Source organism: Lepus europaeus, chromosome 12 (assembly GCF_033115175.1).
Source record: "Lepus europaeus isolate LE1 chromosome 12, mLepTim1.pri, whole genome shotgun sequence".
NCBI classification, from domain to species: Eukaryota; Metazoa; Chordata; class Mammalia; order Lagomorpha; family Leporidae; genus Lepus; species Lepus europaeus.
The window spans coordinates 4,826,027-4,852,922 of NC_084838.1; the positions used below are offsets into that span (position 1 = coordinate 4,826,027).

A 26,896-nucleotide genomic window follows, 5' to 3' on the forward strand; every position below is an offset into this window, starting at 1 on the left:
CAGAGTGGAAAAGCCGAGAGCTCCGCCAAGCGAGGGCTCCGTCCGCCGCCAAGAGGCCGGGCCCAGCCCTGCCGGGGGGCGCTGGGCCAGGCCGAACCTCGCCCCACTCGTGTCCGAGGGCTTGGGACCCCCGCTTCCCGGGAAAACACGCGCGCCTCGGGCCTGCCAGGTGCACGCGGTGGAGACCCGCCTCCCTGGGTGCGCCCGCGGCTCCACCCCTCGCACACAGCCACGCCGGCCTTGGGTCCCGAGCCCCTCACCAGGAAGCCCCACGGCAGAAGGCAGAAGCGCAGCGCTGCGCACAGCGTGAGCAGAGATGCCCCGCTCACCTCAGCAGACCGGGGCTTCCGGGGCCCCAACGAGACCTCCGCTCCATTCCCTCCGGCAGACTTCCGCCCCCAACAGAGTGGTCACGTGGCCCAGGAGAGCCAATCACACGCTCCCACCATGCCAGCAGCTGTGATTGGGCTATAGGTGGGCATGTGACCCACACAGAGCCAATCAACGTTTTCCCTGGGATTTTCCTTGGGGGAAGCGTCTCCATGGGGAGGAGCCCCGGTGCAGTGGGAGAGAAGGAAGCCGGCAGAGGCCGGGAGGAGAGAGCGGCCACAGAGAAGCCGCGACACGCGGGGTGAGATCTTGTGAGAGGCCGAGTTCCTGCTGGCTTAGGCTCGTTCAGGTTGGATTTTGTCCATTTGTAGGGAAAATCCTAGATAGTGGTGGTGGATATATGTTGTGTTTATTCGGGAGGTGTCTCAGGATCCTTTCTCTATAAAGAAAATTATGTATTTATTTGAAAGGCAGAGTTACAGAGAGAGAGAGAGGTCTTCCATCTGCTGGCTCACTCCCCAGATGGCCACAATGGCGGGAGCTGCGCCAGTCTGAAGCCAGGAGCCAGGAGCTTCCTCCCGGTCTCCCAATTGGGTGCAGGGGCCCAAGGACTTGGGCCATCTTCCGCTGCTTTCCCAGGCCACAGCAGAGAGCTGGATCGGAAGTGGAGCAGCGGGGACTCCCATGCTGGATGCTGGCACCACAGGCAGCAGCTTTACCGGCTACACCGCAGCGCCGGCCCCCTGTCTTTCTGTTGATGGCAGCTGACTTATTGTTAAAAGGTGCAAAATCCCAGAGTACAGAAAGGCCAAGCCAATCCTAGCCGCCAACCAGCAAACGGTGGTTGGTCGTCTTCCTCTGGAGGTGCTGATCCGAGCACTACGTGTGAAGTGACCTGGCATCCAGCAGGCACTCAGTCACTGTGGCCCCACAGCTGCCTTCCCATTGATAGCTCGGAGCAGAGGGACGGACAGGGCAGGTCAGGGCTTGGGATGGGTTTTTCCTCCACTTCTTCTCTTTCCAAACATCTCTGAGTAAGGCCCCGCCCCACATGGCTGCTCCTAGCGCTGTGAACTTGAAGAAGGGAAAATACACATCTTTTGATGTAAGGAGAAAACTGTGCCACCGAGGGGGTTGCTGACTGCTCCCGGAGGAAGCGGCCCGCTCCGAATGCAGGGCCTGAGTCCTCGGAGTCCCTGGGTTCCTGTGCCTCGTTCTCTCGCCAAGTCCCCGCTCCTGGCGTGGCAAGCGAGGTTCCGCACCTCCCAGGCCAGGAAAGAGAGACAGCCCGGCCCCCCAGCCAAGCGCCTGTAGGGTGTGCCCAGGTCAACGCCCTGCACGGCTGGGTGGCCTCTGTCTGACCTGCAGGCGCAAGTGTGACTCAAGGCTCAGATGAGCAAGGCGGGGTCTCACCTCGCAAGCCCCACTCAGCTTCTCAGGCCCCGCTCCCACTGGCCTCCCCCGCCCCCCGCAGCTCTGCTCTCCCTCCCAGTTTTCGTGCTCGTAACCTTCTAAGAGTGATGAGCTCTTCCTTTTTTTCTTTCTTTAAGTTTTTAAAAGAGGGAGGAGGGAGACACATCTGCTGGTTCCCTCCCCCGATGGCCACAGTCAGAAGCCAGGAGCCAGCAGCTTCTTCTGGGTCTCCTTCATGGGTGCAGGGGCCCAAGGACCTGGGCTGTCTTCTGTGGCTTTCCCAGGCCATAGCAGGGAGCTGGATGGGAAGTGGAGCAGCCGGGACCCAAGCCAGTGCCCATGTCGGGTGCCAGCGCCGCATGCGGCAACTTCACCCGCTCCGCCACAGCACTGGCCCTGATGAGCTCTTCTCAAAATACCAATAAACTCGCTCCCTTCAGACTTGTCCCAGCTCCTGCACCCACTGCCTCTCCCCACCCACAAAGCTTCAGGGAAAACAGAGCGGCCACTGGGAGGCTGAGGGGGGAGGCGAGGAGGCCACGGCTGCAGCCACCCTGCCCTCCAGGGTCACCCGAAACCCCGCCGATGAGCCAGTTCCTGGCGCACGAGTGTCTGGATGTACACAGGTGGCATCTGACATGCAACCATCAATCAGCCATGAACCCCTCCTGGGAGACCGGGGGGAGCCCCATGTGTCCACCTCCACGATGATGCAGGGAGCCCACCAGTGCTGCTCTGGGGACCCAGCGCCAGGCTGTGGCTCGGCCTCCTGGGTAACCATGCCAGCCCCCCTTCAGATATCACGCCTTGCCCATTCTACTTGGTTGACTCATGCCTACGACGGCCCAGCTGCCCTCAGTGATCGACAGAAGCAGTAGCTACAGAAGCAGCAAGAATCCAGAGTGACTGAACACCACGCACCACCTGTATTTCACTGGCACTTAGAGAACCCCCTACCCAACACCATCAGAATACACTTTTGTCATTGCAACTAGAACAGCCGCACCAGCTAGACCTGTCCTGGATTACACCAAATCTTTCAGAATTTACCAGAAGTAAAACATAAAAATTATGTTCTCCAACTATAGCAGAAATCCATAAGGAAAATGAAAATACAATGTATGAAAATATTCCAGGTGCGGGTAAAGCAGCGCCTGGGGAAAGTTCGTGGCGTCGGAAGTCGATCACGTGGAAATGAGAAAAATCGTGGAGAAAACCCAGAGAAATGGGAAGCTGGCTCTTTGACAAGGTTAATAAAATTGATGAGTTTCCAGCAAAACTGACAAAGGAAGAAAGAGAGTGATGATCCGCGCCAGGATTGGAAGCGGGGCCGTCACCGCGGGCCTCCCAGATGTTAGCAGTGCGAGGGGAACGGCCCAGATGACCGCACTGCATCTCCCCAGCAGTCAGCCCAAGTGGACAGAGCCCTCTGAAGCTACACCTGGGGTGAAATAAGTCATCTGACTCATCCTGCAGCTCAGGGACTGGATTCGTCGCTCCAAAATCTCCCACAAAGAAAGACTTCACGGCCACATGGCCAACCACTGAGTTATACCAGATATTAAAAGAAAACAGTTCTTCAACAAAGAGAAAGGAGGGGCTGGTGCTGTGGTGCAGCTGGTTAAAGCCCCGGCCTGTGGCACCAGCGTCCCCATGGGCCCGGATTCGAGTCCCGGCTGCTCCATTTCCAACCCAACTCCCTGCTAATGCACCCAGGAAAGCAGCGGAAGATGGCCCACTGCACCCACCTGAGAGACCTGGAAGAAGCTCCAGGCTCCTGGCTTCAGATTGGCCCAGCTCCAGCCATTGCGGCCATGTGGGGAGTGAACCAGTGGATGGAAGACCTCTCTCTCTGTCTCTACCTTTCTTTGTAACTCTGTCTTCCAAATAAACAAAATTTTTTAAATAAAATTTTTAAAATATTTTTTAAAAAAATAAGGGAACACTTTCTAACTGAATTTAAGAATTAATATCGGCCGGCGCCATGCCTTAACAGGCTAATCCTCCGCCTTGCGGCGCCGGCACACCAGGTTCTAATCCCGGTCGGGGCGCCAGATTCTGTCCCGGTTGCCCCTCTTCCAGGCCAGCTCTCTGCTATGGCCCGGGTGGGGCAGTGGAGGATGGCCCAAGTGCTTGGGCCCTGTACCCGCATGGGAGACCAGGAGAAGCACCTGGTTCCTGGCTTCGGATCAGCGCAATGAGCCGGCCGCAGCGGCCATTGAGGGGTGAACCAACGGCAAAAAGGAAGACCTTTCTCTCTCTCTCTCTCTCTCTCTCTCTCACTATCCACTCTGCCTGTCAAAAAAAAAAAAAAAAGAGTTACTATCACCCAGATACCAAGCCAAAATCACACAATAGATGAAAACTACAGACCAACATTTCTCACAAGCATAGATGCAAAAATCCTCAACAAAATAATAGCAAATCACATTTAAGAATACATCAAAAGGACAGTACACAAAGCCAAATGGGGTTAGGGGACAAGACCTGTTCAAGGCCAAAAGCGAGCAGGGTAGGGGCCGGTGATAGGCATAGCTGGTAAAGCTGCCGCCTGCAGTGCTGGCATCCCATGTGGGCTCCAGGTCGAGTACTTCTGTACAGCTGCTGTACTTCTTTTTCTTTTTTCTTTTTTTTTTTTTTTTTTTGACAGGCAGAGTGGACAGTGAGAGAGAGACAGAGAGAAAGGTCTTCCTTTGCTGTTGGTTCACCCTCCAATGGCCGCCGCGGTAGGCGCGCTGCAGCCGGTGCACCACGCTGATCCGATGGCAGGAGCCAGGTACTTCTCCTGGTCTCCCATGGGGTGCAGGGCCCAAGCACTTGGGCCATCCTCCACTGCACTCCCAGGCCACAGCAGAGAGCTGGCCTGGAAGAGGGGCAACCGGGACAGTATCGATGCCCCGACCAGGACTAGAACCCCGTGTGCCGGCACCGCAAGGCGGAGGATTAGCCTAGTGAGCCGCGGCGCCAGCTGAGCTGCTGTACTTCTGACCCAGCTCTCTGCTGTGGCCTGGGAAAGCAGTAGAAGATGGCCCAGGCCCTTGAGCCCTGCACCCACATGGGAGACCCAGAAGAAGCTGCTGGCTCCTGGCTTCGGATCGATGCAGCTCCAGCCATTGCAGCCATTTGGGGAGCAAACCAGCGGATGGAAGACCTCTCTCTTTCTCTCTCTCTCTCTCTCTTTCTCTCTGCCTCTCCTATCTCTGTGTAACTCTGACTTTCAAACAAATAAATAAATCTTAAAAAAAAAAAAAAAGCAAGCAGTGTAATCCACTGTGAAAACCACAGGATTGGATCGATGGATCCAGAGAAAGCATTTGGCAAAGTTCGACATCCACTCGCGAAATAGCTCTCAACAGATAGGACTGGATGGGAACCAAGAAGCCACGGCCGAGGCCACCGTGCCCCCAAGGCTGGGAGCGAGGCCGGGCGGTCCACTCTCGCCACTGCTGTCTGATGTCACACAGGAACCCCAGTCTGCACTGCGGGGCAAGGGAAAACAAAAGGCTTGTAGATTGGAACAGAAAAATAACGGCGCTGCTCGTCAGCTGACAGGATTGTTGGCATAGAAAATTCCAGTGACTACCCAGAAAACCCCGGGACTAGCAAGTAGACTTAGCCAGGTGACAAGATCAAGGTCACTAACGGGCAACTGCCAGCCAAAATCCCACAGCACTATCCCATCTTCCACAGCTCTGCCGAAACCTGTGTGGGACCCGTGTGCTGAGCGCCCCAAAACGCCAAGGAAGGTGAGCAAGAAAAGAAAGACAGGGGCTGGTGCTGTGGCGTAGTGGGTAAAGCCGCCGCCTGCAGTGCCAGCATCTCATATAGGCACCAGTTCAAGTCCCAGCTGCTCCACTTCTGATCCAGCTCTCTGCTGTGGCCTGGGAAAGCAGTAGCAGATGGCGCTGTCCATCACGGCCCGGAACTGGACATGTCATTCAACTATTGAATGCGCACACTGTGGCCCAGCCACACTGCTCAGCAAGGGACAGCAAGGAACTGTTGGTGGGAGTGACACCCCACATGGATCGTACCCCCAGCGGGCTGCGTGACTCTCGGGAGCTCACGCCCTGTGCTTTCATGGACGTAGCATTCTCCCAAAGACAGAACTGCAGGCAGAGAACACGTCTGCGCTGGGCAGAGGCTGGAAGCAAGGCAAGGGTGGCTCACTCCCCCAGATGCCTGCAGCAGCCAGTGCTGGGCCTGATGGGAGCCAGGAACCCAGAGCTCCATCCAGGTGCCCGCATGGGTGGCAGGAGCCCAAGCACCTGAGCCATCACCTGCTGCCTCCCAGGGTGCACACGAGCAGGGAGCTGGGTCAGAAGCAGGGTGCTTGGTGCGGCCGTTAGGGTACCGCCAGGGATGCCCACGCTCCATCTGGGAGAACCTGGATTCGCGTTCCGCCTGCCAATTCCAGCCATCACCTGCTGCCCCCCCCCCCCAACAAAAGCTGCATGAGCGGGAGGCTGGAAACAGGGGTCAGGAGCAGGACCAAACCCAGGCACCCAGGTAGGCGATGTGGGCATCTTCATTGGTGTCTCAAGGCCACCCCAGGTGAGTTTTCTCGTTGTCAGCACACACAGGAGCAGGGACCAGACGCCTCTCAGGGCCACCAGCTGGCGCCTCACCTGCTGGGTTTGAGCCTGGGTTTGCTGGCTGTAGGGACAGCGGTCTGGAAGGGACTGAGGGTGCTGGCTCCCACTTCCTCGTGCTGCCTGGGTCCTTGTGACTCCTCAAGGCGGAGTCGGGGTGGGGAGGCCAGGACGGGGTCAGCTCTGACCCTCTCCTGCCAGGCCTCACTCTGAGGACAGACCACCCACACTCCCCGCCCTGCACCCGAGCACTGCTCCATGGCTGCCCTGGGCCCCGTGTGACCTTCTGCACCTGGAGGATTTTAGGCGCCTCCCTCGGCTCTTGACTGGTCCTCAGGGGCTCCCGATTTCCGGTGTTTTCCCTCTCCAGAACTTTGGACTGGAGCCAGGATCTTGGTGGCCCAGGTTACGGAATCAAAGCTGAGCCATCCCTGAGGGACCAAGTGGGACCTGGAGAGGAGGGAACTGGGTAACGACAGCGGCACCTGCGGCTTCCCTGGTGCTGGCCTTCAGCCCTCGCATTTCCCTGAGAGACAGGTGCGACTCCTGTCCCCACTTTACAGAGGGGGAAACCGAGGCCCAGGGGTTCCTGTGCAGTGTCACCCCCGACCTCACAGCTGGCATGGGGCAGGGCCAGTCAAGAACTCAGACGAGAACTTTTCACTCCAGTGAGCTAAGGCCACGGGGCACTTGGGGAGAGGAGAAAGCCCCCTGCCTCCCAGTGCTGTCTCCGCAGCCAACAGCACAGCTAGGTGGTGGCCCAAGAAGGCTGGAGACCAGCCGAGAAGGTGGAGAGAGTGGAGAGAAAGCCCTCCAGGCCCCCCAGACTGCTGGGGTCCTGAATCCACACGGCGCTGGCAGGGAGAGGCTGAGGCTGAGGGCACCCACGCCAGCCCCACTCGGCCAGCAGAAGCTGACGTTGCCTCGCGGGAGGGCTCAGCCCTGGGGCCCAGTGGAAAATTCCAGACTCTGGAAAGTGCCGGTTCTCGGCCAGCCCAGAGAGAGGACGTCAGGTGGAAGGCGAGGAACCCCAGGGCCAGTCGGGCGGCTGCATGGGCGAGACCTCGGGGGACCCTGTCCTCAGCTGGAGGCGGGGGTAGTGACAGGAGCTACCTGACGGTGTCGGAGGCCAGCACGCGGGTGCAGGGCGGCAGAGCCACCACGAGGAGGAGCGAGGAGGCAGCCGTGGGTGCCATAGTCACTGCCGTGGGTACCATAGTCACCACCGTGGAAGCCATAGTCACCGCCGTGGGTGCCATAGTCACCGCTGTGGGTGCCCATAGTCACTGCCATGGCTGTGGGTGCCCATAGTCACCACCGTGGTTGTGGGTGCGCCAAGGGCTCAGCCTCATGGGCAGCTCCAGGGGTGCCCAGGAGTGGCCCTGGGACCTTGCCAGACCTGCCACCTGCATCCCTGCGCCCTCATGTCCCCTGGCCCCCTGCAGCCCACACACCACAGCTGCAGAACTGGGAGTAGGGCTCAAGGAAGGTTGGGAGTGGAGCCTCCTCCCTGGGCACAGGCCCTGTCCCTGCCTCCCCACCGATGGCCCCTGCAGATCTCACCCCCCCCCCAACTGGGAAACCAGGGCAACCGGCTGGGCTGGGCTTAGAAAAAGAAGAAGACTTAACAAGAGCTGCCTCCCCCAGCTCCCTGCCTCGGACCCAAGATCGTTCGATCCGCGCCGGGAAGCCCCTTGTCCAGTGCAAGCCTGCACCTGCCACTTCGTGGGGCCACAGCAGTGGCTGTGGAAGGTGGGGCGGTGATACCCGCACTGACCTCAAGGGGGCGCCGCTGTATGGCGTGAATGTGAGCGCAGGTGCTCGTAGCTCGGCGCAGGCGTCCGGTCCAGTGCCGGCTCCGTGCTGTCGTTGCTTTGCGAGTGCTTAAAACCGGCGGAGTCGCGGAGGAGAGCCCATCTGCCGGCTGCCGAGGGCTTCGGGGCTGTGCGTTCAGCGAGCGCCAGCGCCACGGCCTGGGAGGGGGGGTGCGGTCTTGTCTGGGTGTGGAGTGGATTCCGCCCTAGGGAGGATCCTGGGTGTGGAGTGGATTCCGCCCTAGGGAGGATCCTGCGTTTCCCTGCCCCAGCGGCACCTGCTGTTCCCTGCCAGGATGCAGGAACCTCCCCTCACTCATCTAGGTCCTGCCGTCCATCAAGGGCAACTCAAAGGCAGGAAGACCCCCCTCTCCCAACCCAGGGCCGCAGGTGGGGAGCAGAGATCAGCTCCTTCATCTCCAGCTGCCCCCGGGGGGGGGGGGTGGCCTGGGACACGCAGCACACGGGTCAGCTCCGCCGCCCAGGGAGCCTGGAGGAGAAGCGGTTCTGCCCCCACACCTGCTGGGCAGGAGTGGACAGCAGCAGGTGGACACCGCCGGGAGCTGTCACTGCGTGGTGTACCGAGGGGCGGGCAGGCTGCAGGGGCCGCCCAGGGAGGTGGCAGGCAGGGGCAGTACCACAGGGCAGGGGTCTGCACAGCTCTCCTCACCCCCTCAGCTCCACTCTGTGCCTGGTGGTGCCCTGAGCCGGGGCCTGGGGGATCCCATTTAGTGAGATGTTTTCTCTTTTCATTTTATGTAAAAGGCAGAGAGACAGAGAGAGAGGAGGGAGAGGGAGCTTCCATCCACTGGTTCACACACACACACCCATGCACACGACAGCCAGGGCTGGGCCAGGACAAAGCCGGGAGCCTGGAACTGCAGCCGGGTCTCCCACGTGAGTGACAGGGCACAGGGACTTGGGCCGTCACCCGCTGCCTTCCTGCCCTCAACAGGAAGCTGGAATGGGAAGAGAGCCGGGGCTCGAGCACAAAGCGAGCTGAGCAGCGCTGTCCACGGGCACGGGCGGCATGGGGAAGACAAAGGGCCGTCTGGAGGGCTTCCCGGAGCCCCAAGACTGAGCCGCAGGGCGGGAACCCCAGCATCCTTGGGCAGGCTCCGCCCCCTGCCCCCTGCCCCCTCTGACGGGCAGCTACGGGCAGACTGTTCTCCCGTTGTTGGATAGTCAGACGTGTGGCATAATTTGAATCCAAGACCTGGTGTTGTGGTAGCAGTCGGTGAGGTGGCCAGGTGGCGGGGGAGGAGCAGAGGTGGTGGCCCAGCGAAGGCAGGCCACGTGACCTGACCAGGTGGTGGCTCAGCGAAGGCAGGCCACGTGACCTGACCAACCTGCACCAGCCTTTGGCCAAGAGCAACGCGTTTCTCTTCTTCCTCCATTTTTATTTATTGATTTGAGAGATGGGGCGGGCGAGGGGGCGCCCCCGTCCGCTGGTTCACCCCCCCCCCCAAGCCTGCAGTGACCAGGGCTGGGCCAGGCCAAGCAAAGCAGGGGCTGGGACCTCCACCTGGGTCTCCCACGTGGCTGCCAGGGACCCAAGCACTTGGGCCACCACTGCTGCCTCCCAGGGTGCGCACTAGCAGGGAGCTGGGAGCCGGAGTCAGCCGGAGCCATCCGGAGCCGGGAATCAAACCCAGGCGGTGATAGTGTTTGCTCCACATGCTCTGCAAGCCACGACCTCCTTCTCTCTCGTCCACACACCCTGGGCCACGCTTGGTTATTTCAGCAGAGCTGGGGAGGAGGCTCCGCAAGACCCCCAGGGTCCAGACCAAGAGGAACCCCTAGTGAAGGGCAGCAACTGCCGTATGTCGGGCGCCCCCCTGAGAGCCCCATGGCGGGGGCGACTCCCCCAGCACCTCCCCTGCCCAGGCCTTCAGCACCCAGTGAGTCACAGGTGCAAACAGTCATAGTCACATCCCGCTGAGTGAGTAATGAGCCTGCATCCCAGGGACAGAGCAGGGGCGGCTGCCAGGCTGGCCGGACCCCCGCAGAGCAAGGGTCCCACCAGAGGGTCTCAAAGTGCAGCCCCCAGACTCGCGGCATCAGCCAGGTCAGGCACCTGCCTCCATCACCCAACTGAGGGGGTGGGGCCGGCCGCCTGGGCCCCAACAGGCCCCCGAGTAATTGGGGTGTAGCCTCGGCTTTGAGAGCCACAGCCCGGGCCAATGTCCCCACCCATTTTTAAGCAACGGAAGCCCTTTCCAGACCCCCAACCTGTGAACCTTGTAGGATAGCAGGTGCCTCACCCCAGGCCACAGCCCTGGCTGGACCACTACCCTCCAGGGCCCCAGTGGGCATGGGCACTCTGGGGGGGACCGGCAGACAGTGCTCAAGGCGAGAGATGGCGTGAGGGGAGCAAGGGTACAACGGCACGGAAGAGAGGAGAGACAGACAAAGCACAGGCCACACGGGGAGCTGAGGACAAGTCCAGGAAGCTGTTTAATTGGCGTGACACGGACGACATACAGCAGGGGACCGGCGGGGCCTGGGCCTGACCCAGCCCACATCGCCAGGGACACAGACAGGACGGCACCCCATAGAGACTGCAGGGGGGCACCGCCAGGGTAAGTAGGTGGGGAGACAGACAGCCAGAGCTGGAGCCGGTGCCTTCCACTGCGTGTTTGCAAAGACGCCCGAGTGCCTTCCCGAAGCTGATGCCTCCAGGAGCCGGCATCCCCACGAGGGGCTTTGGTTACGACGCCCACACTCTGGGGGAGGGAGGGGGGCGTGGACAGACCGAGGACACCGGCCCCAGAGACTGGGTGGTGGGGGTGGCCTCCCTGGGGAAGAGGCCCAGGCTGCGGGGTGGGTGTGGGCAGGGGGCCTGTGTATCCCCCATCCTGGGCAGCAGACAGAGCCTGAGCCTAGAGGCAAGACAAGATGGGACCAGCTGTTTATTCAACAAAAGCATTTTATTCATTCAAAAATTAACCATCGGGTTTATTCCGCAGATATTTAAAAAAAAAAAAACGGAGTGGGAGGGGCAAGACGTCCCATCACAGTGCCCTTAGATAATTAACTCCTACCCCTAGGAAAGCCTAGCAGAGGTGGGGGACACTGCCCATAACACGGGGCCCCCTCCACACCTCCCCAACTCTAGCTTCCCTCTTAGCTGGGGCCCCGAGCACTTCCAAATGCAAGCCACTAGGGGGCGCCCCACGCTTCCTTGGCTCCCTTAAAAACTTAAACCACCTTGGGAACAGGGCGGCTTTCCCTTGGCAGGAGCGGGACTTTCTCTAGAGAGGCTGCTGGGTCCAGGAGGGATCCCAGGCACCCCCAGAGAAGAGACAAAGCCCCCCAATGCCCAGTGCACCTGCCTAGACGTCGGCTGGCTGAGGGGAGGCGATGTCGGTACGGAGGACCCCACATCCCTGCCTTGGTGTCACTTACACGCTGCCTGGTTAAAGATGGAGAGCCGCCACCCTCTCCCAGGTCACCCGCAACAGAGTGGGAGGAAGTGGGCAGGCCATGGCAGACTGGCCCAGGAGAGAGGTTCTGCAGAGGGTGCAGGGCCTGGCCTCGGGCTGGGGCAGTCTCGGAGGGGCCAGGCTGAGGACCTGAGGCTGTGGCCACAGCCGGAGGCCTGGTGCAAGGGCACAGAAACGGGTCTCTCCCAGGCAACCTCAAGTGAACGTGGCCAGGGTGTAGCCAGGACACACTGGGCCGCAGGCCCGAGGGTACCACCGCTACGGCCGGAAGCCACATCCATGGCCCCAAACCAAGCAAAGGGAGGGAGGCTGGGAGGAAGGCCTGGGCCACAGGAGAGATCCGCGGACCTGACCCGGGTCAGTCCTCCGCCACCAGTCGCCCCCAACACCTCCAAGACGCAATGCCTAACAGCACCGTCCCCATCTGACCACAAAGCCCAGCAGAGACCACAGAGAAGTAATTTGACCTGGGAAAGCCCCCCACCCCCACCACCCTCTGGTCCCCAGGGCCACGCCCTGCCCTAATGTCCCTGGTCGGAGCTGGCCTAGGAACAGGTGAGGCGTCCTGGCTGTGGAGGGGGGGCTGCTGCTGCCCTCCCGGCAGGGGTCTCTGCAAAGGGTCGGCCCATGCAGGAGGGGGCGTTGCTGGGGCTGGCCGAGCAGCTCGGAGAACAGGGACCAGCCACGCCAGCACTAGCCGGCACAGCTGCCCCCCATGGAGCGCCACGCAGGTGAGGGGCTCCTGAGCAGGGAGACCCAGCCTCCGAGTGGGCAGAGTGGAGACCGAGGCTGATCCCAGGGCCAGCGTTCTCCTCTCGGGGACGGGGGCAGGCGGTGACTTCGCAAAGGGGACGCAAGAACAGGAGACACAGGCCAGCCCCCAGCAGGCAACAGAGCTGCTCCAGGGCCCCTCCCCATCCCCCGCAGGCTTTCCCTTGGCCAGGATGAGCTCGGGGACCGAGGAATCCGCAGGGAGGGATAAGGTGTGGCACTGGACACAGCTGGCACCTGGGGCAGACCCCACGCACCAGCAAGCCTCAGCTGCTGTGTGTCTGGGGACCTGTGTGAGGAGCGAACCGGGCCAGGCTGCGGACCCAGCCTCAGGCCACAGCAGCAACACAGCCGCAGCCAGGGGCCTGGGAACAACGCAGCTCCGGCACAGGAGGTCCCGGTCACCCAGGCCTGGCCTCACGGCTCTGCAGATGGGGGCAGCTCAGACCCCGGCCTCAAGCCTGCAGCCGTTCTGGGGTCGCCTTATGTCAGCGGCAGGCGGAGCCAGGAGCCTCCTGCGGGGGTGCAGGGGCCACGGCCCCGAAGGGCAGGGGGCGGCTGGAACCCTCTTCCCTCCTCTCGTGCCAGCCTTTGAGCTGAGAAGGGAGCTCGGTCTCGTGGGAAAAATGCAGACGGGGGCCAGGGGAGCAGAGCGGGAGAGAACGCAGGCGCTGAGTGCAAACCCACCCTGCCCCCGCCCCTGCTCCGGGGAAGCAAAGGTGATTTTCCGGGTGGGGGGTCACAGGCGGAGGGAGGGGTTCAGACGGAGGCCCCGGGTGGCAGCAAGGAGCGCCTGCCGTTCCCCACTCTAAACATCAAGTGCGGAATCCGGGGGGAGAAAGAAAAAAGTTTTTTGGCTTCTCGGCCGCTGCAGGCCGCCACGGCCCCGAGCGAGCGCGGGCAGGTGGGGAGGGCGGGCACATGTCAGCGGTGGCCCCGTGCCCCTGGGGCTCTGGACACGCGAGGCAGCAGCAACGGTTACCAACCAATAAATAAAAAGTCTGCATTGTATACGTCGATATAAAATCCTCAGGCGGCCCACAACCAGCTGTGGCGGCCGGTTCTCGTCCGCGCGGTGAGCCGTGCTGGCCGCCCACGAGGACGGGAGGACTAATGATATCCCTGGGGCCCCCGGGCCAGGAGGCGGAGGTGGCGTCGGGGTGGGGCCCCCCAGGCCTCCTCCCCAGCTGTCGGCCGGCGTCTCCTCCCACCGAAGGGGGTGTTTTCCCCTTTAAAACGTCTGTTTGGAATGAACAAGGAAAGCACGTGCACACAGGAGAGCGGGAGGAGCCGGAGCCGGGGCCGCGGTGGTGCAGAGAGCTGGGGCGGCTTCGATGCGTGCTGTCGTCTTCCGGACAAGCAGAGGTTGTTGGCGATGGATCCGAGCCGGTGGCTTCAGGCTGCGGGTGGGTGCGGGGTGCGAGGAGGGCAGCCGGGGCCTCCCGCGTCCAGGACAGCTGGCTGTGTGCGGAGGCCGAGGGAGGCGGGGAGGCTCGGGGGCGTGGGGGCAGAGGCGGCCTCAGGGCACAGAGGAGGCTCCCCAGACATCTGCAAGACACAAGGGGCGCAGGGTCAGAGCTGGCCCACCCCTGGGTGCTCTGATTTCTCCTAGAGAAACCCACAAGGGGCCGGAGTCCCCTGTGGGCGCCGGTTCGAGTCCCGGCTGCTCCACTTCCAATGCAGCTTCTTGCTAGTGCGCCTGGGAGGGCAGCAGGGGATGGCGCAAGCATTGGGGCCACTGCTACCCATGCTGGAGATCAGAACAGAGCTCTCGGCTCCTGGCTTTGGCCTGACCCGGCTGTTCTGGCTGTTGCGAGAATCTGGGGAGGATGGAAGAACTCTCTGCTTTTCAAAGAAATAAAAATAATTAAATAAACATTAAAAAAAAAAAAAGGACAGAGACAGCCCAAATGTCCCTCACAGACGAATGGCTAAGCAGAAGGCGGTGGACCAACACATCCGCGAACACCCCGTTACGAAGAGGAAGGAGGCAGGTGCACCTGCTGGCCGCCCGCCCACGCAGACAAAGCACAGCACAGGGGCCGGGGGCTCAGGAGCAGCGAGCGGGAAATGGGGAGAGTGAAATGCAGTGACAGACAGATCTCCCATCCCCAGATGGCCGCAACGGCGGAAGCCAGGAGCCAGGAGCTTCTTCCAGGTCTCTCAAGGACTTGAGCCATCATCAGCCACCTCCCCAGTCCATTAGCAGGGGGCGGATGGGAAGCGGAGAGGGGACTCGAACCAGGCACTCGGATACGGATGAGGGCTTCACCCTGTGCACAACGCCCGCCTGGGTAGATTCGTTCTAAAGCACTCTGGGTACACGCCAAGCTTTCCCCATGGCCTGCCCCACCTGCTCCCTGTCACGGACCCAGAGGGAGACAGAGGGGCAGAAGTCACAGACACACAGAGATCCACAGGCCTGACCCGGGTCAGTCCTCCGCTGCCAGCTGCCCCTAACACCTCCAAGATGCCACGCCCAACAGCACCGTCCCCATGTGACCACCTGTGCCGGCAGCTGATCCCAGAGCGGCTGAGTTTGTAAGAGTCTTGAAGACATTAGCTGGGCAATCAGCTTCCTCTCCCAGGAAGCGGGGGCAGGAGGGTAGCGCCCCTGGAGGAAGCAGGAAGCAGGAGAACCCTGCAGAACAAGGGCTGGGTGGCCACTGTGGTCCCCGTGTGAAGGGAGGGAACCGAGAAGCTCATGGGAAGAGGGAACAGGTGCTGGGGGGGCAGAGCGCCCCCAGGGAGTGCCTGAACCCCTCAGCGAGGACGGTCAGGTCCACTCAGGCCCACGCCAGCACCGGGAGCCCTGGCCACTCCTGCACGTGTCCCATGAACCTTTGTGATGTGCCCTGCTCCTCCTGCGACAGCTGAAGTGCGTCTCGGCCCTTGTCGTGCGGGGAGCTTATCTGAAGCTGACATGAAAGAATGTTCCAGAGCCTTGTGTCTGCCGGGAGCAGGTGGACGGGAGGAAGAACTTCCTGGGCACTGCTCCACAGTGCGGTGACTGGGGCTACAGCCAGGCACTGACTAGTTCAAACCAGCTCGCAGAGAGGCTTCGGAATGCTTGGTGACAGAGGCCAGCCGCCCCAACCTGATCGCCGAACACCACACGCATGCATCGAGATAGCACACCACGCCCCACGGCTATGTGGACATGAAGCTCACCAGATACGCTTAAATCCACAAACTCATGCTATTCGAAAAAAAAAAAAATAAACTGCTGGGGCTGCTGTGTGGCACAGCGGTCCAGACGCTGCCGGGGTTCCTGCGGCCCGTGTCGGGGTGCCTGCCCCGAGCCCTGGCTCTGCTTCCGACCCAACTTCCTGCTGACGCTGAGCCTGGAGGGCAGCGGTGGGGACTCAAGCCCTGGGGTTCCTGCTGCCCACGTGGAGACCCGGATGGAGTTCCAGGCTCCCGGCTTTGGCCCGGCCCAGCCCCATTTGGGGAACAGACTACTGGATGGAAGTTCTCTCTCTCTCTCTGTCTGTCTGTCACTCTGCCTTTCAAATAAATAAATTAAAAGAAAACCCAGCCTTGGAATAAGCAGTCGACGGGAGTCTCCCCTGCAGAATTCCCCCAGCTCAGACGCCAGGGAGGGAGAGACGTCATCAGCGCAGAGTGTCACTGTCGCACGCCCTCCCGAGTGGTGGAGCTAAGCACAAGCCAGGGCCTCCCGGTGGCTGCACAGAACACCCTCGTGAGCTGTTCTCCCCAGCATGGGCCGAACTGAATCCCAAATGCAGATCCAAGGTCACCGCCCGGAAGAGCGGGAGAGGAGGCGCGTGCTGATCACGAGGCAGGGAGTCCTCGGCGGCGTGCCGGCTGCCACGGCGAGCGCTACAGAATGTGCTTCTCAACAGGCAGCCAGAGCAGGCAGGGAAGGGGACACGCACAGGTCAAACCAGGGCCGGGGGCCAGCCCCCCGCGGGGACACGTGCACCTGCTGCAGGCTCTGACCCGGGCAGGCAAAGTCAGGGGAAACTGAGCTGACGGGAAGCCAGGACAGCAGGGGAAGAAGGGGCCACTGAATCCCCAGCTTCATCGATTTTTAGAAGAATATCTTTCAGACAGAAATCGTAGAGGGGCCGGCACTGTGGCGTAGCAGGTAAAGCTGCCACCTGCAGTGCCGGCATCCCATATGGGTGCCGGTTGGAGTCCCGGCTGCCCCACTTCCGATCCAGCTCTCTGCTGTGGCCTGGGAAAGCAGTAGAAGATGGCCCAGGTCCTTGGGCCCCTGCACCCGCGTGGGAGACCTGGAAGAAGCTCCTGGCTCCTGGCTTCGAATCGATGCAGCTCCAGCCGTTGTGGCCATCTGAGGAGTAAACCAGAGGATGGAAGACCTCTCTCTCTCTCTCTCTCTCTCTCTCTCTCCCTCCCTCCCTCCCTCCCTCCCTCTGCTTCTCTGTAACTCTGACTTTCAAGTAAACAAATAAAATCCTAAAAGAAAGAAAGAAGTCACAGAATCCTGCCGTGTGAGAGGACAGGCTGTGTTGAATTTGCTTCAGGATAACCCAGCGTGAGGGTGTGGGGGAGGGCAGAGAGGGTGTGGGGGAGGGCAGAGACAGTGCAGAGCCACACTCTTCTCTACCACGCACACGAGTCTTCCCACAGTAGAAATAAGATTCTAGCCCCGCCCCCAGGATGTCCAGCCACAGGACTGGCTAACTTATAATGGAATACTATGCAGCCATCAACAGTGATTGAGTCGGGCGGGCATTTGGACAGTGGTTAAGATTTGGGACAGGCCGGCACCACGGCTCACTTGGCTAATCCTCCGCCTGCAGCGCCAGCATCCCAGGTTCTAGTCCCGGGTGGGGCTCCGGATTCTGTCCCAGTTGCTCCTCTTCCAGTCCAACTCTCTGCTGTGGCCCTGGTCCTTGGGCCCTGCACCCACATGGGAGACCAGGAGGAAGCACCTGGCTCCTGGCTTCGGATCGGCGCAGCACGCCGGCCGTAGCAGCCACTTCGGGGGGTGAACCAACGGAAAAAGAAAGACCTTTCTCTCTGTCTCTCTCTCTCTCTCACTGTCTAACTCTACCTGTCCAAAAAAAAAAAAAAAAAGATTTGGGACCCTCGCATTCCGTATCAGAGTCCCTGGGTTGGCGTCCCAGCTCCACTTCCAACTCCAGCTCCCTGCCAGTGTGCACCCTGGGAGGCGGCTCAAGTACCGGATCAAGTCCAGGCTCCTGGCTGCAGCCTGACCCAGCCGTGGCCATTGCAGGCATTTGGGGAGTGAACCGGCAGACGGGAGATCTGTCTATCTCTCAGCCTTTCAAACAAACAAAAACAAATAAACTTTTAAAAATGGCGGCGCGTCCTCAAGAGAGCTGGATGTGGAACCAGCATATGACCCAGCAATCCCTCCGATGGGCACGGATCCGCAGGAAACGCAGTCGGCTGGCTGCCGAGACGCCGGCACTTGCGTGCTCACTCCAGCCCCAGCCACAACAGCTAGAGAATCACCCAGAAGCCCGCCAGCGAAACGAGGCAGGGACAGAAAGACAAACAGCACACGACCTGTGCAGGAGCCACAAGGCCTGTCTCACGGAAGCAGGGAGGAGAAGGGGGGTTTCCAGGGGCTACGGAAGCCCTGGCCAAGAAGGGATGGAGAGGGGGTGGTTCCGGGGACAGGTGCACGTGGACAGGAGGGGCCCTACGGTTCTCGCACAGCAGGGAGACCACGGCTGACCAGTAATCCAAAACCAAGAACAGCTGGTAAGAGGACTTCGACCTTCCAACGGGAAGAAATGGTAAAAGTCCGAGGTGCAGACAGACACGCAGTTACCCTGAGCTGGTCGCCACCCGCGAGACACACGCATGGCCACATGGCCTCGCTTCCCAGGAGCACACGCGCCTACCGCGTGTGTCATCAAGGAGAAGGTGTCTTTAACATCGAATGACAATGACAGCAGCGGCCACATGTGTTGGTCCCCTGGAGCGAAGCTTTGGCAGATCCAACCCCATGAGCCGCACAAGGGGAGACACTGCGTGGGATTTGCTCTTAGCACACAGCGGGGCTTCCAGTCCAAAATCCATCTGTGTGAGTCCTGGCCTCAACATAAATCACAAAGGGAGGGGCTGGCGCTGTGGCGTGGGGGGTGGGGCTGCCTGCAGCTCCAGCATCCCCAGCATCCCATATGGGCGCCAGTTCGAGTCCCGGCTGCTCCACTTCTGAGCCAGCTCCCTGCTGATGCGCCTGGGAAAGCAGCAGCTGATGGCCAAGTCCTTGGGCCCCTGACCCACGTGGGAGACCTGGGAGAAGCTCCTGGCTTCGGATCGGCCCAGCCCCAGCCGCTGTGGCCATCTGAGGAGTGAACCCGCGAATGGAAGACCTCTCTCTCTCGCTGTCTCTCTCTGTCTCTCCCTCTTTCTCTCTCTTTGTAACTCTGCCTCTCAAATAAAGAAAATAAATCTTTAAAAAATCAAAAAAGGAAAATGTTATATGAGATTCTGGTAGATGTGGAAACATTTTTTAAAGATTTGCTTCTTCTGGGTCTCCCACATGGGTGCAGGGGCCCAGGCGCTTGGGCCGTCCTCGGCTGCCTTCCTGGGCGCAGTACACTGAGCTGGAGGAACCCATACAGGATGCCGGCCTCACAGTGGCAGCTTAACCCGCTGCACCACAAGGCCAGGCCATCCTTTTTTTTTTTTTTTTTTTTTTTTGACAGGCAGAGTGAACAGTGAGAGAGGGAGAGACAGAGAGAAAGGTCTTCCTTTTTGCCGTTGGTTCACCCTCCAATGGCCGCCATGGCCGGCGCGCTGCAGCCAGTGCACAGCGCTGATCTGAAGCCAGGAGCCAGGTGCTTCTCCTGGTCTCCCATGCGGGTGCAGGGCCCAAGCACTTGGGCCATCCTCTACTGCCTTCCCGGGCCACAGCAGAGAGCTGGCCTGGAAGAGGGGCAACCGGGATAGAATCCGGCGCCCCAACCGGGACTAGAACCCGGGGTGCCGGCACCGCAGGCGGAGGATTAGCCTATTGAGCCGCGGCGCTGGCCAGGCCATCCATTTTCTTTGATAAAATTCAACATCTTAAAAAGGGGGGATGGGGCAGGTGCTATGGCTCATGAGTGAAGCCACCCCTGGGACACCTGCGTCCCATATCTGAGTGCCTGGGATCGAATCCCTCCTCTGCTTCCTACCCAGCTTCCTGCCAACGAGCTCCCTGGGAGTCAGCAGATGTGGCCCAAGTGCTTGAGTTCCTGCCACCCGCACAGGAGACTGCATGGGGATCCGGGCTCCTGGCTTTGGGTGCCCTGGCCCGGCTGGGGCCGGCATCTGGGGCGCGAACCAGCAGAAGGAAGACCTCTCTCTCTCTCTCTCTCTCTCTCTCTCCCTCTCCCTCTCTCTCTCTCTCTCTCTCCTTCCCTCCTTCTCTCTTTTTCTCTCTGCTCTTCAAATAATTTTTTATAAAATTCCATACTCTTCATGATTATTGTAAACAACAACTCCTAGGGGACCAGCACGTGGCGTAGCAAATAGAGCTGCTGCCTGCAGTACCGGCATCCCATATGGGCACTGGTTCGAGTCCCCGGCTGCTGCACTTCCCATCCAGCTCTCTGCTATGGCCTGGGAAAGCAGTAGAGGATGGCCCAAGTCCTTGGGCCCCTGCACCCATACGGGAGACCCAGAAGAAGCTCCTGGCTCCTGGCTTCGGATTGGCGCAGCTCTGACCATTGCAGGCAATTGGGGAGTGAACCAGCGGATGGGAGACCTCTCTCTCTCTCTCTCTCTCTCTCTCTCTCTCTCTCTCTTTCTCTCTGATCTCTCTCTCTCTCTCTGCCTCTCCTCTCTCTGTGTAACTCTGACTTTCAAATAAATAAATACATTTTTTTAAAAAAGAAAAGAAAAATCATAAAAGACTTAAATGAATAGAAGACTCGGCTCTCCAAAGAGCCAGCTCCCCCCACACGACTGCTTGTGGGGAAATCTAGAAGCTGATTCTAAAACCTAAACACAAACGTCATAGTCAAAGGCAGCCCAGGATTTCTTGAAAAGCTGCAGGAGCCACCGCCAAGACAGAGCTAGGAGACGGTGGCTTTGGTCTCAACTGTCTCCCCACCTTGCTCTCGGGAAGCCCACCCTGAGGGACGCCAGCCAGGGCCAGCGGGGACGCACTGAGGTGGCCCACCTGCAGGAGCAAGCCTGGAAGCGGATCAGCCCCGGCGGAACCGCCCGGTAAAGCAGAGCCCCAGCCAGCGTCGGCGCTCGCCCCACCTGGTCAGGACTGAGGGGTCTGGCGGGCCGGGGGAGGGTCCCGGGCAGCCTGGGAGGGTGGTCACCCTCCCCACAGCCGGACTCGAGGCAGGCACCCAGCCAAGCCGTGCCCACGTCCCTGACATCTGTTCTACGAGCCGCCGCGTAGGGGTAACACTGTGCACCCCCACACGTAACTACACAGCCAGGACCGGGGCGACGGGATCCCTCGTGGGCTTGGGCTGTGAGGATGGAATGGTACAAGCGCTCTGGGAAACAGGCGGGGCCCCTGGCTGGGGCGCGCTCACCGCCTGCGGCCAGCAACCAGAGGAGCGCGGGACACAGCCTGGGCTCAGGCCCTCCCAATGCCCCCAGCCCACCCTGCAGAACACAGGAGGGGCAGGAGAGTGGGGACAGAAGACGGGCCTCCACCAGCAACACCGGGGGTGCACACGGCCCGCTGTGACTGCACACGGCCCGCTGTCACCCAGCCCTGCGCCCGCTGTCACTCAGCCCTGCGCCCGCTGTCACCCAGCCCTGCGCCCGCTGTCACTCAGCCCTGCGCCCGCTGTCACCCAGCCCTGCGCCCGCTGTCACTCAGCCCTGCGCCCGCTGTCACTCAGCCCTGCGCCCGCTGTCACTCAGCTCTGCGCCCGCTGTCACCCAGCCCTGCGCCCGCTGTCACCCAGCCCTGCGCCCGCTGTCACCCAGCCCTGCGCCCCATGGTTACTCCGAACTTAGAGCCATGGTGGAGACCAAGCCCTGGGAGCTGCGGGCGACACAGCTCTTCCTCTGGCTGCTCAGAGAGCCGCGGCCGAGGCTGGAATTCCCCGTCTTCAGCCCCAGGAGACCGGAGCAGGCTGAGCCTGGCCCGCAGAAAGGACAGGACACAGCTGCTCTGCACCCACGGGGAGACCCAGGCCCGGGCCGAACCCAGGTGCCCACCTGCCAGTTCTTGGTGACTTGTGACTGGGGTCCCCCACCACCACCACCCCGCCCCGGGGCCCCCACTCACCGCCACCCTCGCCCCGGGGCCCCTACTCACCGCCACCCCCCCGACCCGGAGACCCCACCCACCACCACCCCTGCCCCGGGGCCCCCACTCACCGCCACCCCCGCCCCGGGGCCCCCACTCACCACCACCCTCACCCCGGGGCTCCCACTCACCGCCACCCCCCGCCCCGGGGCCCCCACTCACCGCCACCCCCCCGACCCGGAGACCCCACTCACCGCCACCCTTGCCCCGGGGCCCCCACTCACCGCCACCCTCACCCCGGGGCCCCCACTCACCGCCACCCCCGCCCCGGGGCCCCCACTCACCGCCACCCTCACCCCAGGGCCCCCACTCACCGCCACCCCCGCCCCGGGACCCCACTCACCGCAGCTCCGGGCCCTGGACTATACCAGCCCATCATAGAGGGACAGCGCCTGCACGATGGAGGGGTCCGCCTTGGACCCTTCCTGGAACTCCTGCAGCGTCAGCTTCCCATCGGCGTTCTGGGAAGAGAGAGGCGGCTGAAGGTGGGGCACCCAGCCCCCCGGGGGAGGGGCCCAGGGCTGCACCCAGGAGCACGCCCCCGGCCAGGCCACACGGTTCAGAAGCACTCAGAGCGTGGGTGCTCAGGGCCCGCGTCCCGCTCGCTGGGTCCAGTCCCTCACCTGAGGCTGGGAGCCACTGCGCAGCTTCCTCCAGCACCCGGGAGAGCTCCGCCGGCCGGCCCGAGCCGCCCACTGAGTCCAAGCTCAGCTCCATGGCTGCCACTGAGGTCCCCAAGCAGCAGGGAGTCCCCCAGGGCTAACGGCACCTCATGCCTCTGGGGTCACTAGAGAAGGGACTGAAACCACCCCTCGGCCCCCTCTGTTGGAGCACAGGTTCACGCCCCGGCTGCTCCACTTCCGATCCAGCTCCCTGCTAACAGCCTGGGAAAGCAGCAGAGGATGGCCCAGGTGCTCGGGCCCCTGCACCCACGTGGGAGACCTGGATGGAGCTCCTGACTCCTGGCCTCAGACTGGTCCAGCCATGGCCATTGCAGCCATTTGGGAAGTGAACCAGCAGCTGGAAGACCTCTGTCTCCCTCTCTCTACAACTCTGCCATTCAAACAAATAAATTCATCTTTTTAAAAAAAGATTCTATTTATTTATTTATTTATTTTTTATTTTTTATTTTTTTATTTATTTTTTATTTTTTGACAGGCAGAGTGACAGTGAGAGGGAGAGACAGAGAGATCTTCCATCCGCTGGTTCACTCCCCAAATGGCCACAATGGCCGGAGCTGCACTGATCTGAAGCCAGGAGCCAGGAGCCTCCTCCAGGTCCCCGACATGGGTACAGGGGCCCAAGCACCGGCCGTCTTCCACTGCTCTCCCAGGCCACAGCAGAGAGCGGAGCAGCCAGGACTAGAACCGGTACCCATATGAGATGCTGGCACCACAGGCAATTAACCTACTGTGCCACAGCACCGGCCCCAAATAAATTGACCTTTAAGAAGAAAAGAAGAAAGAAAGGAAGACTCTGCCCCTGGAATAGCCTGTCCTGGAACCCCGGAGGCAGCAGAGGGGCCGGCGCTGTGGCACAGCGGGTAAAGCCGCCACCTGCAGTGCCAGCATCCCATACGGGTGCCTGTTCAAGTCCCGGCTGCTCCACTTCTGATCCAGCTCCCTGCTGTGGCCTGGGAAAGCAGTAGAAGATGGCCCAAGTGCTTGGGACCATGCACTTGCATGGGAGACCCGGAGGAAGCTCCTGGCTCCTGGCTCTGGCCCAGCTCTGGCTGTTGCAGCCATTTGGGGAGTGAACCAGCAGATGGAAGACCTCTCTCTCTCTCTCTCTCTCTGCCTCTCTGTGGCTGTCTTTCAAAAAATAAATCTTAAAAAAATAAAATAAAATAAAATAAAATAAAGGCACAGGGTGTTGAGTGGGGAGGGGGAACTGCGGCCAGAGGGTGTCTCCCAGGGAGACTGCGGGACCACAAGGAAAAGGCCCGGGACCCCCGGCTGCACTCGGGCCCCTGGGGGGGGGGGGGGGCCTGCAGTGACCACGCCCGGCTGCTCTCACTCAGGCACAGCCCGGCTGCCCTCAGACGGTGAGGGATGAGCTGGCCCCAGGCAGTCTTCAGTGAGGAAACTGAGGCACCGTCACCTCCCAGGATGCCAGACCTGGGAAGTCAGAGGCCTGGGCTGGGGTCTGCTCTGCTTTTTTTTTTATTTTATTTTTTTAAATTTTTTGACAGGCAGAGTGGACAGTGAGAGAGAGACAGAGAGAAAGGTCTTCCTTTTGCCATTGGTTCACCCTCCAATGGCCGCCGGCCGGCGCACCGCGCTGTTCCGATGGCAGGAGCCAGGTGTTTATCCTGGTCTCCCATGGGGTGCAGAGCCCAAACACTTGGGCCATCCTCCACTGCACTCCCTGGCCACAGCAGAGAGCTGGCCTGGAAGAGGGGCAACCGGGACAGGATCGGTGCCCTGACCGGGACTAGAACCCGGTGTGCCGGCGCCGCAAGGCGGAGGATTAGCCTAGTGAGCCGCGGCGCCGGCCCTGCTCTGCTTCTTAAAATTAGGGCAGGACGGCCGGCGCCGTGGCTCACTAGGCTAATCCTCCACCTTGCGGCGCCGGCACACCGGGTTCTAGTCCCGGTCGGGGCATCGATCCTGTCCCGGTTGCCCCTCTTCCAGGCCAGCTCTCTGCTGTGGCCAGGGAGTGCAGTGGAGGATGGCCCAAGTGTTTGGGCTCTGCACCCCATGGGAGACCAGGATAAACACCTGGCTCCTGCCATCGGAACAGCGCGGTGCGCTGGCCGCAGCGCGCTACCGCGGCGGCCATTGGAGGGTGAACCAACGGCAAAGGAAGACCTTTCTCTCTGTCTCTCTCTCACTGTCCACTCTGCCTGTCAAAAAAAAAAAAAAAAAAATTAGGGCGGGACACAAGGCAGGGGCTTGAGGGGGGCGTGGCCTCTGGCACAGGGAGGCGCCGCTCCCTGCTCCACACCCAGCTGGCGAATCTCCCAGCCCACACGCCTTCTGAGGGTCCTCCCGACATGCCCTGATCTCTGGAGGGCGGGCCTCAGGCTCTCGGCTTTTAGGGCCAGCACCTGCAGCCGGCAGAGAGGCAAGGACTCGGCCTCAGGCCACAGACTTTGCTTTTAAGGGTTTCCTGCCGTCATGGCCTCAATGTTGCATTTTGTTTCAAAGATCCATCTTTTTATCTATTTGAAAGGCAGAACCACAGAGAGGAGAGAGAGACAGAGGGATCTTCCACCTGCTGGTCCACTCCCCAAATGGCCGCAACAGCCAGAGCTGGGTCAGGCCAAAGCCAGGAGCCAGGAGCTTCCTCCGGGTCTGCCATGTGGATGCAGGGGCCCAAGCACCTGGGCCATCCTCTGCTGCTTTCCCAGGCGCCTTAGCAGGGAGCTGGATGGGAAGTGGAGCAGCTGATTCTCGACCCGGGATGCGGAGGCTTCACCCGCTATGCCACGGTGCTGGCCCCTCAATTTTGCATTTAAAACAAAGGAATTTTCACTTTTGAAAAAGGTTTGACTTAAAGAAGGGTTCAGGCAAGCATTTGATGCCACTTGGGGCACCCACATCTCCCGGTTCGAGTCCCTGCTCCATTGCTTTGGGTCCAGCTTCCTGTCCACGTGCACCGGGGGGGGGGGGCAGCAGTGATGGACCCCCGCCACCCACGTGGGAGACCCAGACCGAGTCCTGAGCCCTGGCTGGGGGCCCTGGGCACCTGGGGCGTGAACCAGCAGACGGAAGATCTCTCCGAGCTTAAATAAAACACGAAGCAAGCAGGGCTCGTTAGCCTGGGCCTGGGGGCGAAGCTGAGTGGTGGGCAAAGTTGGAAGGGAAGAAACTCATTCCTGTTCGCCAGCCCCTCAGCGACGAGCCAGGGCCAGCCCCAGCTAGACCAGCGACACCTGCGACTGTGCACGGCGGGGGTCCCGGCGCCCGCAGCACGGCCCAGACACGTGGCTCGGGGATCGGGCTGGTGGAGCCCACCGCCCCCTCCTCGTACTACTGAACCTGTGTCCGCGGAAGCCCACGGGGCACTCATCACCGGGCCCTTTGTTGGACAGGCTCGGCAGCTGCAGTCCAAAAAACGAGCTTCCTTTTGGACTCTGTGGACTTTACTTAATGCACTTGAAGCCCTTATTCCCTGAAGTCCAGACTCGTCCAGAATTCCAAAGGGATCCAAGTCGATGAAGGAAAACTCCGGGGACAAACTTAAAACTCCAGCAGTCTCGTGCAGAGAGCTGTCGACGTGCGGCGGTGACTCCAGGCCTCTGCCCGCCATGGGCCAGTGCCCCGCCCCCCAGGGCCAGCAGCAGCCCAGGGCCAGAGTCGTTGCAGCCCCCAGTCCCGCCTCCCCTCCCAGGTGGAGGGCCAGCCCCGCCCCCGCTCACCTTGTCCATCATGGCGAAGATCCGGTCCACCCTCTTCTCCGGGGTGTTCTCTTCCTCGGGGAGCTCCACGGTGTTCCCCTGCCAGGGACAGACCAGGCGGGGGTGGGCCCTGGCCCTGGGGGGCTTCAGGTGCTCAGCCAGAAACACGCGCCCCGGAGCAGGGCTGGCTCCAGACGAGGCGCCTCTCCCTCCTACCCCCCATCTCTGCCATCCTGCTCGGGGGCATCCGCCCAGCCCCGCCCGCCTGTCTAGGGCAGCTGGCAATGGCCAGCGGCCCCCACCTGGCCCACTCTTGGCCAAGGCAGGAGAGGGCTACACAGGGCCCCCCGACCCCGACCCCTCCTGGCCCTCTCGGCCTCACCACCATCTGGTAAATGGCATCGACGATATCCAGCATCTCGTTCCTGGTGATGTAGCCGTCGTTGTCCAGGTCGTACAGCTTGAAGGCCCCTGGAAGTGACGGGCAGAGGCTGGGCCACACCCCCTGCCCTCCGCACCCCCACTGGAAGCCGGGCTCAATGGCCCTGTTACCCACCAGGCCAGCAGCACAGGCGGCGATACACAGGCCACGGCCACGACGGGCGCTGGCTCTGCCGGGGCAGGGGCCTGGGACCCGGCCCAGAGGGAAAGCCTCTGCTCCTCTGGACCCTTCCCCACCCCTCCCACAATGGAGCCGGGTCTCCCTAGGGAAATAACACCTCCAGGAGGGGCTGCTACACAAAGTCCTCCCTAATCTCCAAAAGAAAGATCCGCAGGGTCTCTCCCTGCCCGCGGAGGGAGCTCTGTTGTCCCTCCAGGTCCTCAGGCCCCAGGGCCCAGCACCTGCCCCACCTCTACCCCCACCCTGCCCCCAACTCTCCCCATCTCAGCTCAGCGCCGGACTCCACCAGGGTGGCTCCCAGACCAGTCTTCTCCTTCCCCGTGTTGAGTGA

General features: G+C 61.3%; 1 protein-coding gene across 1 annotated transcript in view; it reads right to left on the bottom strand.

Moving 5' to 3' along the window:
• Nucleotides 1-10,663: 10,663 nt before the first annotated feature.
• NCS1 (neuronal calcium sensor 1) overlaps nt 10,664-26,896 on the bottom strand; it is a 51,155-nt gene continuing 34,922 nt past the window's right edge. The window contains exons 5-8 of the mRNA XM_062207374.1: nt 26,326-26,414; nt 25,965-26,042; nt 21,945-22,062; nt 10,664-13,914 (exon numbers count right to left, since the gene is read on the bottom strand). Coding sequence (XP_062063358.1) covers nt 21,964-22,062; nt 25,965-26,042; nt 26,326-26,414 — 266 coding nt within the window. The 3' untranslated portion in view covers nt 10,664-13,914; nt 21,945-21,963. The remainder of the gene's footprint in view (nt 13,915-21,944; nt 22,063-25,964; nt 26,043-26,325; nt 26,415-26,896) is intronic.